Below are 22,429 nucleotides of genomic sequence, written 5' to 3'. Positions count from 1 at the left end.
AGTATCAGTATAAAGATTGTGCTAAGGACTATCAAATGTTCTGGTATAATACTATTAAATTTACTTGTAAGACATTATATTCAGAAATTAGTTAGAAATAATATATTTTAAAGTTTTAACTTAAAATCAAATCACAAATTTTCATATGCAAAAATTTTTCTTACATAAAATATCAGATAAATATAGCATATAAATATCAGCAATAATCAGATAACTTTTATATAATATTTATAGTTAACATAAATAAAAAGTTATATAAAGAATATACAAACAAAATATGATAATATATAGAAATAATTAAAAATCTTATTACTAAAATCATTATTTTAACATTTTAGTAAATGATTACTTACACTTTTTTTGGGCAGGATTGTTGTGGTTCATCAACTACATCATTACAAATGTCTTTATTTAAACAAATATTATCTTTAAAAAGATTAGCATAATATTTGTATGTATTGTCCAATAAAACTCTGTTTGTTGCAGAATATTTCATATAAGATTCAACAGATATAAATTTATCCTGTCCATCTATAGGTTCAATATTCCTAAAATAAATAAAAACTTTTATATTTTTGTTAAAAATGTATCAAATTTAACTAAAACTCATAGTAATTGAAGAACAAGAAAACAAACTAATTTTAAAAACCAGAATAAACATATTATGTATTGATGTTTGTAACTCTTTCACGTAACTTTGTTGTGTTCTTGAAGTATGTGAGACCAATGAACTATGAAGACACCCTTTTCAATTTCTTAAACATTTCTTTTTATATCCTAGTGAAGTTTAAGTATTTATAGATAACACTTAAAATGGTATCTTTTAACTTCTATTAATTGATTGATTGTCAAAATACAGCACTAGCATATGATATATGGTTGACTATCATTTTACCATTATAGGAAAACTGATCTGCACTAAAATCAGCTAGAATGAATGAGAGCTGGAGAATAACATCCTCACCTATACTATAAAATAATTATAGAAACATTGGTAAGATACAAATTCAGATCTCCTATAGTATTGTCCAGCCAACTTAGTTACAACCCTCAATGGAAATAGGCATGTAAATTAAACCAATATACAGGTAACCCCCATATAACACGGCACTTCTATAGCACAGATTCACTCTAACACTGTTCGAGAATTGAGAACATCCCTGTATAACATGGAGCTTTTATAGCACAGTTTCACTCTAACACGGTTCGGGAATTGGTTAAACCCTCGTACAACATGAAATGTAATAAAGGATGCATTCTTTTACACCTCTGTGTAACTCCACGCGAGCATTCTAATTGTTTTCATGGCTACTTTGAATGCACTTTCAATAAATAATCCATTTAATGGTTAAATTTTACAATTGGGACCCTTCGTTTGCCTCTAAAAGCTCATTTTAGAATTATAGATTCCTCCATCACAATACTATCGACAGTACGGGTGCCACCATCTTTCTTTCACCGTCATTCCTAAATGCCTACCAACAGCAGCGCACTCCCGTTGCAGAGCGACCGCTATTAACAAATGCACCCAAAAACTGTTACCAGTTGATGATGCTCATGCTGAGATCATCATATAGAATGAATAATCCTCTGGTAAAATATTTACTTAAATAATAAATAAGTATTTTACCTATGAAAAAAATGAATAATAAATCCAATTTAAATAAGAATTTAACAGCACGCTTTTTAATTTTTGGAACCTAACCTCCCTTTTCACACTAGTTCTTTGTTTCGTATAACATGGATTTGCATAACACAACAATTTTTTGGAACAACTCCTGTGTTATACGGGGATTATCTGTAGTTGTAAAAGGAAAAATTTAAAAACCCTGTATTCTGAAAAATCAGTAAAAAAAAAATAAGTGTTAAATAAGAAAGATGAAACAAAAACAGAACTGTTATTTTAATTCAGTCTAATGTTTTGCTTGTCTACTTCCTGATTATAAATGTAATTTATGATTAGGAAGTAGAATGCCATATAATCATTCTACATGATATATTATATGACATGATTATACTGTATATTATTCTACATGATTGTTAGTGTTATTGTTTGTCTATAATAAAGTGATGTTTAGTAAAACAATATGCAAAAATGATTTACTACTTGAATTTTGAAATACACTAATATAAGCCATTCAAGTTAAGCCTAACAATACTACACTGTCATGCATGTTCTTATATAGTTTTTCCCATAATATAATACTATTTTTACGACTTAAAAAATATTAAAAAGGCATAAAATTTCCATTTTATTGCTGGTTTCATGCTGTGCCAAGTTTTTAGATAATTAAGTAAAAAATAAAATGGTAATAATGTAATAAGAATATCTTTCCATTAAAAATTTTTCTATCTTTTTTCTATCTTTAAATTTGTTGCATTTAGAGATATAAAAACACATCATATAATTATACCTAAAATTCATATAAATGTAAAGGTATTCTCTTATAAACAAAGACTAATTCTTTTTAATGTAGAGGACGTGGTTGCTGTATCATCAAATGCAGTGTGTAGCGTCTTTGTAATCCAAAAAGATAATTAGTAGACGAACGAACAGCAATTGGTTAGAAAAAATTGGTTTGAAAATTTTTAAATAAAACGTAACGTTTTCTAACCAATTCTGTTCGTTCGTCTACCAACTCGTTTTGGATTACAAAGACGCTACACACTGCATTTGACTAATTCTTTGTTTATAAGATAAGCACCACACAAAGGAATATTTATATTTGTTTATAAGCACCACACAAAGGAATATTTACAACTATTGATAGAACTGTTTTTGGAAAAAGAAGAATACTTTTAAGTGGCATGTCACTTTCTTCCAATGAAAATTGAGATTTATTCTTTTAAAACAGTAATTTAGGAATTGACATGACTTTCTTTTCTTCAATACAGAAACCATAGATTGTTCTAATCACATCACAATCAAACATATCTAATGCCATAGTTTCCAGAATATCCTTTGAATGTTTTATTGATAAAGTAAAATTTGGCTCATCTTTACTTTCTGCTTTTCAGCAAATCTTTTTGATACTTTAGAAATCAACAACAAAAACACCAAAAATCCAACAAATGTACTTATTTAATGAAAAAAACAAACATTTTCAGGTGTTTTTAACAGTCATCATCAGGTTAATATATTCTAAAAAAGAACACAAAATAGAATATATATTTTGAAAATGAAGAATCATGACATTTGCCACATATGTGGAGATGGCCACTTATATAGAAACAAATAAACTCCACAGAAACAAAAATTAATATGACTAATAAAATATACATTAAGTATTGAATTTTCTTGAGAAATCTTCAAACAGTGAGGCCGCGTTTCTTTATGCAGCGCTCGAGAAGTGCTTTACAGCGAACCCTCTGAAACCCGTTTCTAAACGCAGCACTGCAATTTAGCGAACCGTTTCTAAACGTTTGCTGCAAGAGGTCGCTGCAGCGAAGATAAAGCAGCTTTTACGTCCGCTACACGTGTAAAGCAAAATGGACGCTTGTGTGTATAATACAATATTATGCTGTAAAAATAAAAAAGTCGAAGTGACTGTTGATAAAAATATTATGGAAAGATTAAGAAGGATTAAATTTTATGAAATGACTCTGAAAGTTATCTAAAGAATAAGAAAATACTATATTTTAAATATAATTATATATCTTTTATCTCTTTACTTTGTTCACATTTATGGAAAGATAAATGCTCGATTCTTTATATCTCTTTATTTAAATATTGTAGTTCTTTAACTAAAGCACTATTTTCGACTGTAACTGGAATTAAAGGATAGATTATGACGTCAGTGTTTCGCTCGAGCGAAAAGCGTTTCTAAACTATGATGCAGCGACGTGTAGCGATAGCTGCTCGTGACATCATTTACGCTGCACTCTCGCTGCATAAAGAAACGCAGCCTGAGTGATTTCCATACCAAGAAGATGGCATCAACATCCATCAACAACAGTTTGTGGCAGTGTCCTTTCTAGCTGCTTTATATATTTTCAGCCTTTCTAAATGTTTGAGATGGGGGTTCTATTGGCGATATGATGTATAAGCTGGACAAATCTTGTCAGATGCAAAGGCCATAAGGGCAGTATTACACTTTCCCTTTTTTATGTCAATTCATGTCATATATTCTTCATGTTCCTTAAGCCACTTGTTTATTGACTGAGTTGTTGCTCCAATATACTCCCAATGTTGGTTCACTCTATCAATGAGGGGAATGGAGTATTTCCTATTAGGGAGGTCCTTACAAAATTAGAAATTACAAAATTGCCATTTTCAGGTTCCTTGTCATAGAATTAAATAATGATGTGAAAAAATCTTTTCTTATTCAACTATGGCGAGGTTTGTTACAAGATGTACCGTACCTTCCATTTGTACAAGTATGCAAAATAATATTTAAAGACAAATTAAATCCTATACTAAATTTACTACTGACAACAAGCACTCCGGCATATCTTCCTTTCTACCTACTCTCCTTCCAAGGCAAATCCAAGATAATCAGCAAAACATCAGTGACAGGCACACTTAAGCTGGCTGAACTATAAGTCTGACACCTTACCATATTGAGTCTAACCTCTATCACCTGTTTTTCTTTCATTATCAAATACAAAGTTAGATGAATTGCCAAAAATTATTCATAATACAAGAATATAAAAATATAGTATGGTATTTTATGTGGTATGACATAATAGGTAGTAAAATATGATATACTACGGTGGTGTACCCTACAGTGATTAAATTTGAATGTGTAATCTTTTTCTATTCCTGACTCGGTAAAATGCACCTTAAAATAAATCAATTTAATTTTTGAAAATTATTTTTAACTGCTGTCAATATCAGTAATATCTATATATTTAGCACTGTAAATGTTGTTGCGTTTTCATCTTCAAATATATTAATTATCCATATTATTACTTTATATGGAAAATATAAAATCATAAGCAAAATTTATTTTTCATTGAGAAATACTTATACTTACCAATCTAATTTTATATCATCATCTTCCATTATTTACAAATAAATTTAAAATAAGCGCTAAGTTTGGGAAATTATGTTTACTAGATTTTTTTCACCAGTTATTTTTCTTACTATGCTTTCAAAATATAAACAATGCTAAAATGTTACGAAGTTCAGTATATTAAAATGTCAACACGTGGAACTATTACTTCTCCATGCGACTTTGATGACACCAGTGATTCAGTTTCTGACTACTAGAGGAGCTAGTCTCTTCAATAAAATTCTTTCTTGATAGGGAGGTTGAGATTATGATCTATTCTGCCTTACTCTTTACTGCGATTATTTCAATAATATTTATCACTTAATTTCATTAAATACATAATTATCACAATAATATGCAGAATATTTCGCAGCAGACTGTATATATTGAAAGCGAACTATTTTTTAAGCAAAAATAATGCAAAAATTTTTAATAAAAAAAATGTATTTTGAAAAATGTGGTTTTTCGAAATTTTAATTGCTTTGGAAAGCCAGGATTCGTATTTGGGTCGGAAAATTCGGGATTTTTTCATTGACGAGAGATATTGTACCCCGTTCCCCACTATCTGGCCCTCTCAATTACGAACTTAGTCGAATCCATAATTTTTGTACTCTTTCTCTCATAGTCGCCAATAGTGTTACCACCCGTCCGGTTTTCACCCGGACAGTCCGGGAAACGACTCACTATCCGGGTGAACTATTAATTTTGTCCGGGAATATCGTGCGCGACCTGTCGACCTTTTTTTTGTACGATTCGTATTCGTACAGGTCTCCAATATCCAATAGAGCTAAGTCATCTGTAGTTGTTTTTTTATTAATTTAGGTTACTTACGTTACTCCTACCTAAGTCTCCCTAGTCCCTAACTGTGAGGCCGGATGGCCGAGTGGTCAAGGTAGCAGCCTACCACTCTGGGGGACCCGGGTTCGAATCCGAAAGGGTCGAAAAATCCCCAGGAATTTTTCGGGGGTGGTCCGTTCGGATATGTCGGGCCCCGTCCCTCACCACCCGGTCACCCCATTGTGGGCCTGGCCGAACCCATAATGGGCTTGCATAAAGAGGCCCTCCTAGTGCCCACAGGGTGGAAAGAGTTAATTAAGATTCGGACGTGATATTAATGTATATACGTATGTAATATACAGTAGAGCGTCGTTTATTCGAAAGAATTCCAATCGGCAAATTTAAATTTTCGCTAGTGCTGTGACGCTGCAATCTTTTGATACTAAATTAACTTCTGAAGTATAATTTTTTATTTTTTTTATATTTTTCAATATATTTATTTCGTTTGTACAAAATAAATAAATAATTTTTAACGATACAATAGCCACGATTATTATTTTAAAAAGTTTACGTTAGGCTTAACCTTTTTTTTGCCATGTCCCACCAAAGCATCTCTAAAATCCTAATGGCCGCGGTGACAAAACATGAGAAGAAAAATAAGAGAAAAATAAAAAATTAACAAAATTAAAATAAATTTATAAACTTTAGAGAATTTATATATTTTTGTCCATGTTGTTTCCATATCGAAAAATATTTTCGACAAGTGCGATAAAAAAAATGTAACAAATATTAATTATTTGCGCAATGCCTTCTAGGATATTAAAATTTTCCCCCGGTGGTGCATGAGCCCAATTTTGAAAAACACTGGTCTAGTTGTTACTTGTTTGTGTTTTAACCGGTAGAGGTCAGAGAATACATGAAATGGCGCCCGTTTTGACTAATGTCGGTGATGTGTCGGGATGCATTTTGTCATTATACTAAAGAAGTTTAAAATCTAAATTTATAGAAGATGAAGCTAGAAACTTACCGTCAAATTGTAGAAGAATGTCATAAAATTAATGCTAACAAACTGGATTCGTTAAATGAAAAATTCAGCGGGTAATTTTTCTATTTTATAAAAATAGTGTAAATATGTTACAGGAATAAGGCCGCTTTTCATGACAGTTATCTGAAACTTAATCCATTGTATTAGTGACAAATGCCTGTATATAGACATACAAATCAGTATATCATATTCAAATGTAAAAAATAAAAGTTAAGTATTTTTATAGTAAAAGTAAGCACGTGTAGGTTATTGAATTTTACAAGAACTAAGTTGCATTGAGGTCTAAGTTACCAATATAAATGTTTATTTATAAAATACAAAAATCTAAATAAAATATTAACTTTGAAATAGCTCAAATAATGAAACAAGTAGTGCCTTTCAGAAGTAGCTCAATTTGTTATTTCTAGCTGAATCTGGCAACATGTTTGGGTCAAATACAAAATCAGTTTTTCCATTTAAATAAGAAAAACATTCTGCCTTGTTGAACATGGTAAATTCATGCTCAATAACAAGGAATGAATCCTACACTTTTCCAGCAGGATAATATTTTTGTGGTAGCAAATGTAAAGTTTGAAATTTAATTCAAATTTATAGAATGTTGTAGGTGTGTTCCAAATAAAACATGCGTAATGAAGCGGCGTGGTCAAACTACTAGAAAATATTTTTCATTTGTGATTTAGTTGCTGCAAATAAAGAATTATATTTTATTTATATTGGTCTATTATGATCAATATCTATTAATAGGACTTGTACTGATTTAACGTGAAGAGAAAATATAGAGATTGAATCAATCTCTTGGCACAAAAAAATAAACTTATTTGCACCTGTATACAATATTTTCTTGTATTTTAGATGTTTTGTCTCTCATCAGCAGGTGTTTTATCAGTTATATTTCTAAAATACAAAAAATTTTTTTAATTTTTCAATTTAACCGTAATTGTATATAGTACCTAAAATACTTTAGACGACTTATTCCTAACTTATACATGTGTCTTCCAAGTTTTTTCTCCATTCCTGAAGGATGAAATTCCAAATAGATGTTATTTTTCTTTTATAACTGTTTTTGCTTTTAGCATGGTTAAAAATATTTTCTCTTTAATTAATTACAAATTATTTTTATAATTTCATACTTATTTCCTTTTCCCCCCTCTTTCCTTTCTTTATTTCTTTTACTCATGTTACAGCATTGGTTGTACTTTCTTTTTTCTCTTTTATTCTTCTGTTTCTGTTGTGTTTAAATAACTTTATTATTAAGTACAATTATTCCATGTCAGATGTATTTCTTTTCTATTATTATCATTGATTTTATTTTTACCTTGTTTTACTATATTTGTATGTTCATAAAGTTATCTTTCAAACATAATTTTCCTTTAATATTTTAACTGATTCTCTTATTAATTCGCATCTTTTCTCATTGCAATAGTGTACTACTATATTTGCATAATTTTTCTGAACTTGTCTGTTCTTTAATTCTTATTCCCATTTTCTTTGATTTCTCTTACATATGTTAAATTATTTAGACAACTACATTTAAATGAATAAACCACTTCTTCTTCTGTTATATCTTTTTTATTCCCATAACTTAAATACAGTCAATCCCCCTATAACATGGTAGATACGTTCTGGTTTTTATGAATCCATTTTCTACGAGTCCAGCCAATCACAGCCCAACACGTATGCAGTTTATGGACTACGGTTGTTTGAAAGGTTTCTTCCATAAAATTAATAGATTCTAGACTATTTCGACTCAACATTTCCAAAATATGTATAATTTTTTGGGGATAATCCATATAAACTATGTTATAAACAAAAAATTGTAGGATTACTTATCGAGCGTGCACTGTTCGACTACGCCATTGCTTAAGCTTGTTTTCGTCGTGGAGCTTGTCATTGAATGGTGCTCGTGTGCTTCCTGATAAATTATTTTTTTTGCGAAAAATTCGCTGAACTTTGGAGACATCATTAATATAAATATAATTTTTATGGACATTAAATAATAAATGGTTTTTAGTAGGTCTACTGCTTGTTTAAACTCAACGGTTTGTACAATATCCGCTATTGGTCTAGATTCGACCAATCCTGTCGTGACACGAGTCAGTGATGACGAATTATACGAGCTTTTTTAGCATGTTTGTATGAATACTGTCGCAATTTTTTCACTGTGATATAGGAACCCATGTTATAGGGGAGTCGATTGTATTTCTTTATTTGATTTTGATCTGGTATTAAATTGATATTTTTTCGTATTAGTTTTATATATATAAAAAATTTTACATTTATGTAAATTTAGCAAATTTTCTTTGTAATAATTCTTCATTTTTTTCCTTTGATGTTTTTTACTGTTTATTTCATTTAACCATTCTTCTAATTGTTTTTCCTTGGATATTCATTTAATAAAAATATTTTTGTTGTTGTCGAAAAATATTTTTACTAAATTTGCTGTCTCTTTTTGTTGTTTTTCAGTCTTTGTAGTTCTTTTTGTATTCACATATATTTTGAATATATTTTTTTTCATAATTATTGATGTATGAGAACTATAATTTAAAATTTTTGTTACTTGTATCAGCTTTACATGTTTTGAATATTTTAAATTATCTTTGTGTCTTGTTATTGTTATGTATAAGTGAGTTATACTATTTCTTGCTCCTTTTTCCATCTCAAATTGTATACTGTTATTTATTTTGTTAGCTTCTTTATTGTATTCTCTTTGTTTGTTATAGTTTTTCAAATAAAATTATGCAATCATCCTCATACCTGTTATAAAATTTAATTTTCTCTGTTTGTTTATTTATTTTATTTTTTTAATATCTAATTTCATCTGCAAGTTTAAGTCAGTGTAATAAATCCTATTAATAGATTATAATCATAATAAATTAATATTAATAAAATACTATTTAAAGGACTACTTTAGAGGCATTAATTAATTAAAAGATTATATTGTGAGGTATAGTAAATACTTCCAGTTTCAGTTCTTAATTTAACTAGATAGATTTTTTGCATATGTTTCTGAACTGATAAAATCAGTATAAAAAATTTAATGTGGTCTGCAAGTTCTTCAAAAATTGTGAACCTTTTAAAGTGAAAAATTTGCCCAATCCTGATTTAACTGATCAGCATAAAAGATGAATCTAATCCAACTTTTAAATATAATTAAACAAATAGCTTATCAAAACATGGCTAAATAAGAAGTGCTTATCACATTGGCATGAGATGGATGAATTATTCAAATATAATTTTTATTAATATGGAAACTGATGAGAGGTCTAAGCACCCAAAATGCATTCCCATATTAATAAAAGTTATATTTAAATAATTGAGTCTGATTCCATTTCATCCTGATGTTATAAACCCTTCTCATTTAGATGTGTTTTAATAAGCTATTTGTTTAATGTGCATTTGGGCTAAAAGCATGCTTACATGCATTTTATAATTGAAATTAACTAAATTATTTTCAAGAAAATTTGATCACAAATCCATTATGCATTTTTTGGAAATTTTATCATTTATTATTGCAAAACACCTTTCTCACTTTTTGTAGCAATTTTTTTTTAAATTAAATTAAATGAACTAATGTTTTCAGCTATCTTAAATAGATGCCTTCAGGTTTAAATGTTAATTTGTTCAATTTAACAAAAAAAATTTGCTAGAAAAAGTGAGAAAGCTGTTTTGTAACATTATATAGAAGTTCTAGCTTACTGTGCATAGAATTTTATCATTTTAATTTGTAAACAAAACAAACTTTTGTAATAATTTAATTGTAAAAAAGTAGTAATATTATTATTAAATTATGGATGATTATTAATGAGACTTTCCAATAAATGACTTTTTTATTGTAGAATATCAGAAAGGACATTAGGAAGCATAATTTCTCAAGAATATCAGGTATTTATAAATTATACTTTTTAAATGCATTATAGTACAGTATTTGCATTAATACTGTACATAACTGAACAGCCAAATAATTTTTCTATAATAAAATGTGATATACATACAGTAAAACCTCATTAAGTCAAAATTTAAGGGACCAAAAATATCCAAACTTTGAGTAAACAAGTTTAATACCCTAATTTTTTCAAATTTCTCTGTGGCCATAAATTTCTCATTATAAAGCCATTTCTCAAGAGTCTGTTCACAGAATGATTATAAAATTATATACACTTGATAGCACTTTTGAGTGCATTCTCAAGGTGCCCCTTGTGTCCCAATCAGAATGGTAATAATCATATGAGTAATAAAAATATTGATGCAAATTTGTAATGACATTGAAGGTGTTGCATTCATCTTGAAGCTGTTTATCTTAATTGTCTGTAATCTCATAGAATATAAGAGAAAATGAAGCTCACAGACCTATCAAAGAGCAAAAGGTACATGGTAAAAAGCATAAAATAGGTTTGAGTTGAAAGTACTGACAATTTTGATGTAACAAGACTGTATTAATATGAATTTTTAGAACACCTTTACATAAATTAGCAAATAAACATCACTTTAACTATACTTAATGTTTTTAACCTTGAGAAGTCATCATCAAGCTAGATATATTGGAAACAGTTTTCAAATACAAATGGAACATTGAACATATAGATATATAAGTAGGATTATAAAAATTATATTCAGCATTGTAATTGTTCCAAAATGTTGTAATACAAATAAACATAATCTGTCAACTTAAACTACGATATGTACAAAATACATAAAATGTGATTCAAATATCTGTTTGTTTAATTACATGCTTTGGAATTTCATATGTAGACTTCCAGGTATTTGACACATTGAACTCATCTTTAAAGTTCATCGAACTTCTCTTTCTTTTTGGGCTGCAATTTGAAAAAATTGTAGACCTATAAATTCCCACTGTTGTCTGTCTGTCCTTCGTTAATCTCAAGAACAGTGTTAGATAGATGAAAGTCAAGACCAGATATGGAAAGCTTAGGGGCAGGAGGCCCTGATAAACTATATGTGAACTTCTGATGCCAAATGGAAGTCTTGTTATTTCAGTTCAAAAATTTTCTCCTCAATGGAGTTAGATACAAGACCAGCATAACTTCATTGCTAACAGGAAAAGTATAATGTATAGAGGCAAGACACTACTAAACTTAAATGCATTGTGATGATGTCACAATAAATAATTGCTTATTGATTTATAAATTTCCAAACCTTCCATACATTACAGATTGTGTCTCCCTTTAAGAGTTTAATGATCTTGTTTCATCCCAGTTTATAGATATGTCCACCTCAATAGTGTAAATTGTCAGTACTGTGGCTTATGTAATATTCTTTAATCTTATTTATCAAAGACCATGCAGTTGCAACAGTGTACTCAGTCCTGAGTGCTTCTGTTGTTTGAGGTATATTGTGTACACACTAGGTATTTTATTACAATCTTAAGTGATCTTTATCCTTTCTTAGGATTTTATACACACTGGGGTTTCTCCTGTAATATATGTTTGTGTGAGTGGTCTGAGCAATCTCCTTATAGATATTGTGGAGAGGATGTTGTAGTTTACAATCTTATATTTCTTATTGCTTTTGATGATGTGGAGGGCTTTGTTGGTATTTTTTGTGCTTTTCTGTATTTCTTGTATAATTGTTTTCCAATGCCTGAGTTATACCCAAGTTTTCTGTTGGCCACAATTAAATAATAGATCTTATGTTGATCTAGAATACTGGTACAATGTGTACAAGCTCTCCATACCAATGCCCTGAAAGCAGCTAATTTAAAGTGGAAAGAGTCTTAGGTCTTATGAGTTTTCGTTAATGTCCAAGATGAATTATTGAATATCTGGTATGCTTCTCCAGAAGATCAATATAAACATTTAATATTTATTTTGTATACTAGTACTTTATCAATTAACAGGACTTATTATACAGGATTTATGGATGCAGAAATTTAGTCTTACAGATCAGAAATAATATTTTTTATTTAGTTCACCTGATTTATTTAGTTCACAGATGAACTAAATAAAAAATATTATTTCTGATTTGTAAGACTAAATTTATGCATCCATAAATCCTGTATAATAAGTCCTGTTAATCGATAAAGTATTAGTATACAAAATAATTATTAAATTAAGATATAGGACACAAAGGCATAATAATTAATCAATATAAACAACTCATTAAATCCAATTTATGATGAATTAAATCTAATGATTTATCTAATTATTAATTTAATTGTAGCCCAATAATTTGGCAGATTGTGCGGCTTATCTAGCATATAAATTCTGGCCCTTTCTGTACCTAGGGAGAATATAGTTTTCTAACAATCTCACATGTACCTCTTATTAGGGCTGTCCATGGGTATACTCCTCCTTTGTATATATGTAATATTATCAAATTGAAAAAAAGAAAGAAAAAATACTACTGTATTAGCCCGAATATAACGCAATATTTTTCAACCATTTATTTTCCGTTAAAAAATTGACTCGCGCTAAATTCGGGGTTTAAGTAATGGAATGTAATATAAACAAGGACATTTTCCTACAGAGGTTGCCTGTGTTATTAGCTATACAGTAGAGCGTCGTTTATCCGAAAGCTGGTTATCCGAAACGTCCGTTATTCAAAAGCATTCCAGTCGGCAAATTTAAATTTTCGCTAGTGCTGTGGCGCTAGCGAAAATTTAAATTTGCTGACTGGAATGCCAACTGCAATCTTCGGCTATTTCTTGGGTTACTCAAATATTTTATGTTTTCGATACTAAATTAACATCTGAAGTATAATTTTTTATTGTTTTTATATTTTTCAATATATTTATTTTGTTTGTACAAAATAAAAAAATAATTTTTAACGATACAATAGTCTTCGTTAGGCTTAACATCGACGAAAATTCAACGCGAAGCGACACGCAACGGAAAAAAATTTCAACATGGGATAAATTAATATATTTCTTCGTACATGATTCGTTATCTGAAAAATAAGTTATCTGAACCACCCCAGTCCCCAATTGATTCGGATAAACGACGCTCTACTGTAATTACATAAATAAATGCTTATCTGATTGAATTTTCCTTTCTTTGAATTCTTTTATGAGTATTATTTTTTTCTAAATATCTTTATGAAAATTTTGGAGTCGCGTTAAATTCGGGGTCTCGTTATATTCGGGCTAATACGGTAAATCTGCCACGTTTGAAACTTGCTTGTGATATTTTTGTGGATCATCAATACAGTTAAATAGGAAGTCATGTAAATGAGAGAAGCAAGGTTCCAAGTGATAGAAGATCAACAACTGACAATAGACAAAATTGCTGATGCTACATGCCTATTACATGGAACAGTTCAATGAATTCTGACTGATTATTTTCACATGATGGAGGTTTCTGTGTTCTGGGCTACATGCTAACTGGACAACAAAAAGAAATACACTGAAATTGAAGTATGTCAGTCAATGTTTGCCAGGAATGCTGCAACCAATGGCTATTTTTTGGATTACAGTAGAGCCTCAATTATCCGACTCAATTGGGAACTGGGGTTGGTCAGATAATTGAAAAGTCAGATAACCGAAAAGTATGAAAAAATCCATTATTAGTGTAGTATATTATTATATCCCATGTAATTAGGATACTAGTATATCGCTATTAACCTACTTTGCATTGAATTTTCATCGATGTTAAGCCTAACAAAAATTTTTTAAAATAATAATCGTCGCTATTGTATTGTTAAAAATAAGAAAATTAAGCCTCGTTTAAATACTGGCTCCCTTTCATGGTCGAATGACTGTTGCCAGCTAAAACATGTAAAAATAATATTAAAGTAGCCGAGACATAGCAAATATTGTAGCGCCACATCACTAGCGGACATTTGAAATTTGCCGACTATGACGGTCGGTTAATCGGAGGTCGGATAATCGAGGCTCTACTTTATGTGATCATAATGGATGAAGGGTGATTCCACTTTTCAATCTCAAAACAAAACACCAATCAAAACAGTGGAAACATGCTACTTTTCCACCTCCCTGAAAGCTTCAACAAGTTGCATCTAACAACAACGTTCTGTATGTCATTTTCTGGAACAAACATGGATTGATTCTCATGCATCTGGTACCAGAAGATCACATGATTATTGGTCAGAATGCAAAAGATGCTGGACAAATATTTGTTGCCTGCAGTTCATGAATATCCTTCCAATTTTGTCTTGCACTGGGACAATGCTCTGCTGCACAGAGCGCAAGTCATCCAAGATTTTCTGATAGAAAAAGCCATTGAAATTTTGCTGTATTTTCTGTAATTGCCAGAGCAACTTTTGGCTTTTTGAAAACCTGAAACTTCACTCTGGTACACATTATTCATCAAGATCTAATTTTGGTAGTACAGTTTTTCAGTGGTTTCGAAGGACTCCAGAAAATGAGTTTGCACAGTGCTTTGACAAGTGGTTAAAGAAATGCAAAGTGTCTTGACAAAGATGGGGATTACTTTGAAAAGTGACATCAAACATTTTCTTCAGAACTGATTGGTTTAGAAGTTGTGGCTAAATGGTATATAATTTTTGTATACACCTCATATATCAACTCTATAGTGAAAACATTTGTACAGTATTTATTATTTTAATTACATTACTTATATATTATTTTGATTTAAAACTAATCTATATTTTAATTGATTTTAAAATAATTTTAAATGTTTGTATTTTTTTTTTTTTTAGAAAAAAACAAAAAGATTTTATCACATGCATCATTCTCCAGATGTGACCAATTCTTATTATGAACAGTAAGATATTTAATTGGATATTTTTTTTCATTCTATTAATATATTTATCTAATTTATTCCTTTAGAAAGTTTCATGATATCTGAAGTTTTAAAAATAAACTTTTCAACAAACTATTAGTCAGAACAAAATTTCATTCATACAATATTGATTGTGATTTTTAAAAATCTTGATAAGTTACTATCAATATTACATTATGGTATATACACAATAATAATTATTGCATATAACTTATCTATACTAATATTATAAAGAGGTAAAGTTTGTAAGTTTGGATGTAGGAGGTAATCTCCGAAACTACTCATCTGATTTCAAAAATTCTTTCATCAATATTTAGAATGGACCTTCAGGGTGGATATAGGCTGTATATTATTCCATTAAACATTCAGATAAATTAATTAAAAGATATCATCTAGGTAAGCGTTATATTTTTGGTGTCAGTGGGTGGCGAGGGCAAGACGCGTACATATACAAGATAGGTAACTGTGTGACGCAGTCATGTGGTCGGCGAGATATGCAGTGCACGTGTCTGAACTTGTGATATATAACATTACATATCCTGACTGATTCATCATCACCCAGAGCAAACCACTGAACCTAGAGGTGAAATTTGGTACACAGTTAGGGTATGTCATGAAAATGCACAATAAGAAGGGATTTTTCGAAATTCCCCCACAGGAGAGGGAAAGGATTAAGGCTTAACCTGAAGAATGTCTTTTATTGTACTATTTTAGATGTGATTTTTTGTTTTTATAGTAACAACCAATGTTGAGAATCTTAGTGAAGTATCGAGGGAGGGTTATTTCTATCAAATTGTAAATTCTGAGCAGGTGAAGCTGTGGGTAACAGCTAGTACCATATAAGTCAGCATTTGAATTTTTTGAATTTTTGAGCCTGAAAAAAAATCTTTCCAAGTATAGTGTTTGAGCAGAATGATTTTTTAAAATGATTAGTAAATATTTTCTATAATTTAATTTAATTATATACTGAATAAATAATTTAATATATAATAATACAAAATAATTTAATGTACTTAGCTCTTTTTAATTGAATATTTTTCTAGTGAATTATTATTATTAATTTTTAAAACGATTGATTCTAGAAACTAAAATTTTTAATTAGTTAAAATTGTTAGTTAAAAGAAATCTTTTTAAAATTATTGAATTATTAAAGTTTAAAATAACACATTTTGTTAGATAAAAATAATTTATTTTGTTATTAATCAACCACTGTATAACTATGGCTTTGTAAAATGGAAAAAGTAATTATTTTTTTTATTATTCATTAATGAATAATGTAATCCATTACAAAAATATAAATTTATTAAATTTTGTCTTTAATGGATTNCCAATTCTTACATAGCATTTATAACTTTGGGATGTTTATAACAGGAATTGAGGAAACTGGAAAAAAATTAAAATCAAAACCTAACTTTCTTGTTACACAATGAAAATTATAAAAATGATAAAATGGTACCAATTAAATTACAATTAATTATTATTTTGTTTTCATTTTTAGATTTCATTAATATTTGCCCTCAAATTGAGGCTGTGGGGATTCAAAAACATTTCAGAAAAAATTTTAAGTTATATGTCATATAGTATATATCAAATAGGGTATCAAGTAGATGCTATAGAAAAGAAATTACATGTGTAGATGAACTGAGATCATCCACCTGAATATTCTTTAAAACTGAGAATTGGGTGCTGTGGAATACAGCTTCTGTTTCTGGGACAAGATTTTAGCCTGTATAATGGATATATGATATAAGATGTTAGCCTCCATCAAGATCTATATCCCAGCAATTGCATAGTTTAATTGCAGAAAGAGAGAGTGAGTGGGTTCCTCCATAGCTTGGACTTGAATGTGTCTTATGTAGGAATATGTTTAGTTCATGGGTAAGGTTTGCCAAACTGATAACTATATGATTAATAATTTTATATGAGCCATCTGATTTGTGAAGACTATTATATGAAGAATACTATTTCAAAGTGTTTATTAATTTTTGTATTTGTATACATTTTTAGTTTCATAATGAAGCTAGTTGCTTTTACAGTGTCTGTGCTCAATAAATTTCTATTGCTCATATTCTCTTCCCATTTTCAAAAATGAATAGAATTAATTTTTTTAATGAATTCTTTACTCTAAAATAACAGTAAATGCTTAAATTTGCTGTGCTTTAAAGTATTCAAAGAATCTGGGTTGATTTTTCAAAAATATGATACTAGTTTTAAAAAATTATTCTAAAATGTCTTGAATGAAAACTGAAAATTTTTAAACCAAATTGTCTGATACTTTACAGAATTTATTTGATCTTATTGCATGATGTTTAGTATAGCCAAATAAAGCTCTTTATGATGTTTAATTATTGCTGAATATTTCAAAATGCAATTTTTCTAGACATTTTATATAAAAAATGTTTAGACTTTGTTTTGTTTTGTAAATCTTTGGAAATGCAAACTATTACATAAAAATAATTTTATTTAAAGGGAGATTTATATTTAAATTGAACTTACTTCATATAATATTTCTAAAGGTATTTGAAAGCGTCAAAAACATGCAAACAACCTGGCTATCTTTTAGATATAGCAGAAAAGGTAAATAATTTTTTGGTATCTTTAAATAATAAATAATAAAAATTATCATAAATAAAAATTAAATGATAAATTAACTGAAAATGAAACATTTGCACTTTATATAAAAAATATTTTAAAATAAGGAGTTGATAAAAAACAAAAAATACAGTAATTGATTTTTTACCATTATTGAATAAGCTGATGATAATTAAACATTGATTAAAAATATTTCTTCACTTATATTTGGTAATCTAAATTTTGCAGTTTTCTTTCATTTCTCTATATGAAGCCAAATGATTGCATGATTATATTGGGCTATATTAATGTGACTATTAATAATTAAATGTCAAGTAATTTATCAAAAAATGGTGCCTAATGCCTATATCTAGGTACAGTAGGTGTTGGGTACCATTTCTTGATAAATTAAATTAATATTTTAATACAGTAATTAATTTAGATGGAATAAGAATAATAATTCTGGAAGAAAAGAATTGGCCTGAAGCAGGACTTAAACACAGTCATGCTTCCAGTAGTGCTACCTGGACCTCCATCTGATCTTCACTTCCAGAACTATTAATTTAGATATAACCATACTGGTTACTGATAGTGCCAACTGGGGACAACTCAGTTTCCATAGCCTATAACTCCCACTATGGCACTTTGCTGACTATCACTTTACTGGCATGGGGGTGTATAGACAAATATAAACAACTAAAAACCTGATTATTAGTTTAAATACAAACAATTGGTTTTAAACTAATAATCAAGTTTTTAGATTTTGTATTTGTTGCTAGGGTAAAGCAATAGCTGGCTAAGTGCCATAGTGAGAGTTATAGGATTTGGTGCTGAGTTGTCTCCAGTTGACATCATGAGTAACCAATATGGTTATATTCTAAATTAATAGTTCTGAACTGAAGATTGGAGGGAGGTCTATTTAGTGTAACTGGCAATGTGACTGTGGGAATTGCAGGTTCAAGTTCTGCTTTGGACTGATTCTTTTCTTCCAGAACCTTCTAAATTGATTATTAAAATATTAAATTATAATTACAGCTGTCCTTTGATAGTCCGACGTTTTGTAATCCGACATGTTCAGTAGTCCGACGCACCTCCCGTCAACGTACCCTGTCGTTACGTGTCTGCTTGCACAGAAGCATGTCGCAACGTGAATCTCCCCATCCAATTCTTACAGGATGACACATTTTGTGTATTTTCCGTGAGCAGTTCTGTTTGAACAGTTGGAGTAGGGAATATTGTAGGCTACTGCTAGCAAATCAATGCGAAATATGTAATCACTTTCGGTAATCCGGACACTTTTTGTAATCTGACACCCCTTTGGTCCCATACTTGTCGGATTATCAAGGGACAGCTGTATTAAATTTATGAAGAGATGATACCTAATGCCTACCTCTAAGCCAAATTACTTAACATTTAATTATTAATAGTAGCCTTAGTATTACCTAATATAATCTGGTAATCAGTTGGCTTTAAACAAATAATGGAGTTTTTAAACATTTATACTAGTGATGTAACGAATATTCGGTTACTATTCGGTATTCGGCCTATTCGGCCTATTTTTCACTATTCGGCCGAATACCGAATACCTAAAAACAGGAGTAATAAATAACAAAAACACAGTAAATTAATCATTTTGGTATTTAGATTTAATGTTATCGAGTTAGTGTTGTTTGTTTATATTTATTTATAACTTGTAACATGCACAAAATAAAAAAGAAAATAATATTAGTCACATGTATTCACAATTTATAATTACAAAGATCAGCACACGTACACGTCTATCGTTGGAGAATCCTCGCACATCTGAGGGTCTGACCCTGCCTATCCTTCTTTTTAAGCGCTCGTCTTTGCTCTTCCCTTTCTCTTTCCTCTATCGCTCTAATCCATGTATGCCTGTGCATACATCATAATACGCGCTCACGATACTTTCGATTCGTCACTTTTTCGTCCTAGAGTTCCCATTTTACAATTACGTGACTCAGCCTGGTGATAACGGAGAAAAGAGACAGATAGGACGTCGATATAAGTCACAGTTATGATTTCACAGATTCGAGACAGGTTGATAGCCCGAACGGCCCCAGGCTTTCGCCCGTGCACGCTAAGTGACTTACATTACAAGCATTTAGCTTTCCGAAGTCTATGACAATTGTTTGGCATTGACGGCCGCGAATTTCGTGTCAATAAGCTGCCTCGACTTGTCCGATTATGTTATCGACTCAATTTCATATTTATTTTCACATTTTCACTTCGCGGTCCTTCTCTGTTCTTTTTCCGTTATTTACACGTGTAGGTCATTTCATTGTTATCCACATTTGATATCATCATTTATCTTATACTTCCATGACACTCTTGTCTGTCCACTACAACTGCCAAGAATTAACGCGATTGGCAAAGCGTAGTGACAGCGGGCCAATAGAGAGCAGGATCCTTGCCATAATGCGGTTTGCGCGCCAATTTTCGTACGTGCGTTAATCGAGCCGAATAGTTTGGCCGAATATTCGGCTATTTGGCCACGCTCCTGGCCGAATATTCAGTATTCGGCCTGAGGCCGAATATACTATTCGTTACAACACTAATTTATACTACTCTACGTATTTGAATTTCTTAAAAATGCATTTTTGTAATGTATATTTTTTTTAAATGTTTGACTTTCAGTTCAATGTTTAGAAACATATTTGATGAGTAGTGTAAATCAGCCTGTATTAGTTTTTGTATAAAACATTTTTCATCATTAATCAGAAGAATTAATAATTAATTAAAACAATCAGTATAAATTATTTTAGGCAGATCTTTCACCAGCACTAATGGCTCGAATTATATTGGAAAAATATTACACAAAAGATGGTGAATCAGGTAAGTATCAATTACTAGATACTGCTAGATAAAAAAATAATGCAAATTATATAATGTTTGTTTGTATTTTATTGTTTATTTCAGTTAACAAGCAACAAATAAATCAAATCATGAAAGATACTACTTTAATTGAAGACAAAGATTTTGCTGTTGAAATCTATTTGGTAAGTCACTAACTACATTACATAGATTCTATAAAAAAATTTTTTTTAATCTTGATCTTTTTTTATTAGTGTATTTTGAATGATGAAATGTATGGTTATGTATCAGATGTAACAAAACAGTAAGTTGAATATTGCTCTTTTTTTTGATTAAAATAAATATTGGTGCTTCCCAGTTGCTAAGCACTTTGTTTATTTTGCTAGTGATAAATTTTGATTATCAATTAGGTGACTTTGCTCAATTGTTATAAGCAATATTATTATTCATTTTTGTGTGAATGATTTCATGAAAATGATTTCATAATTTACTTTCATTTTCATGAATGAATTCATGAAAATGAAAGTAAATTATGAATGAATTCATTTCATGAATTCAGTTGTGTATTTAATTTACTTTCATTTCATGAATGAATTCATTTCATGAATTCATTCATGAAATGAAAGTAAATTAAATACACAACTGAAATTACACAATCTTTGTACCTATATCACCTCTTAATTTAAGCTATTGTTCAGTTAGGAGATTTTAACTTTTGATTTGAATTAAACAGCATGAAGGTTTACTTTCATTTAACTAGTAAGTTAATTTGTTATAAAATACGAGGCATGTTTTTAAAGTAAGTACCATTTTGAAATATAAAAAAAACAAGCAAACATTTTTAACAAAATTTTTATTTATGTGAAAGCCCATATTTTACACTACTTTTCTACATAATTCCCATTAATATTGAGACACTTATCGTATCGTGGGACCAGCTTTTGTATTCCATCCTCAAAGAATGTTGCCGCCTGATGAGACAACCACTGCAGAACGGTCATTTTGACTTCGACGTGATTGTTATGGCACTGCCCTGCCAGATGCTTCTTCAAATGCAGAAACAAATGATAGTCACTCGGCGCTAGGTCGGGACTGTATGGAGGGTGGTCTAATTGTTCCCAGCCAAATAATGTGATTAGGTCTTGAGTTTGATTTGCCGTATGTGGACGAGCATTATCTTGGAGCAAAACACCCTTGCTCAGTAAGTTCCGCCTTTTGTTTTGTACTGTACGGCGCAGTTTTTTTAAAGTCTTACAGTATGCAGATGAATTGATCGTTTCACCATGAGGCAAAAAATCAACAAGCAACACTCTGTATCTGTCCCAAAACACTGTGCATGTGATTTTCTGAGCAGAAATTGTTTGCTTGAACTTGACTTTCCTTGGAGATGATGAATGTCGCCATTCCATGGATTGTTGCTTCGATTCTGGTGTAACGTAGGATACCCACGTTTCATCGCCTGTAACAATACGACTTAAAAAATCATCTCCTTC

At 30.1% G+C, this 22,429-nt stretch overlaps 2 protein-coding genes across 4 annotated transcripts in view; one reads left to right on the top strand and one right to left on the bottom strand.

Moving 5' to 3' along the window:
- Positions 1 to 5,251, bottom strand: part of LOC111640690 (uncharacterized protein PFB0765w-like) — a 49,725-nt gene extending 44,474 nt beyond the window's left edge. The window contains exons 1-2 of the mRNA XM_023386724.1: positions 4,977 to 5,251; positions 354 to 548 (exon numbers count right to left, since the gene is read on the bottom strand). Of these exons, the coding sequence (XP_023242492.1) occupies positions 354 to 548; positions 4,977 to 5,005 (224 nt within the window). The 5' untranslated portion in view covers positions 5,006 to 5,251. The remainder of the gene's footprint in view (positions 1 to 353; positions 549 to 4,976) is intronic.
- Positions 5,252 to 6,604: 1,353 nt separating this feature from the next.
- Positions 6,605 to 22,429, top strand: part of LOC111640694 (uncharacterized protein C15orf41 homolog) — a 37,161-nt gene continuing 21,336 nt past the window's right edge. Inside the window, exons 1-7 of one of the 3 annotated variants that reach the window (XM_023386728.1) lie at positions 6,605 to 6,869; positions 10,653 to 10,698; positions 15,451 to 15,515; positions 18,050 to 18,110; positions 20,888 to 20,957; positions 21,042 to 21,121; positions 21,191 to 21,240. In XM_023386728.1, coding sequence (XP_023242496.1) covers positions 6,781 to 6,869; positions 10,653 to 10,698; positions 15,451 to 15,515; positions 18,050 to 18,110; positions 20,888 to 20,957; positions 21,042 to 21,121; positions 21,191 to 21,240 — 461 coding nt within the window. In that variant the 5' untranslated portion in view covers positions 6,605 to 6,780. The remainder of the gene's footprint in view (positions 6,870 to 10,652; positions 10,699 to 15,450; positions 15,516 to 18,049; positions 18,111 to 20,887; positions 20,958 to 21,041; positions 21,122 to 21,190; positions 21,241 to 22,429) is intronic. The other 2 variants (XM_023386729.1, XM_023386727.1) reach the window with 2 other exon arrangements.

Source organism: Centruroides sculpturatus, unplaced genomic scaffold, assembly GCF_000671375.1.
Source record: "Centruroides sculpturatus isolate CEXI.00-Female unplaced genomic scaffold, Cexi_2.0 scaffold1470, whole genome shotgun sequence".
In the NCBI taxonomy this organism is placed as follows: domain Eukaryota; kingdom Metazoa; phylum Arthropoda; class Arachnida; order Scorpiones; family Buthidae; genus Centruroides; species Centruroides sculpturatus.
Note: the sequence above shows the minus strand (reverse complement) of the source record. Positions and strands in the feature narration are given on the sequence as shown.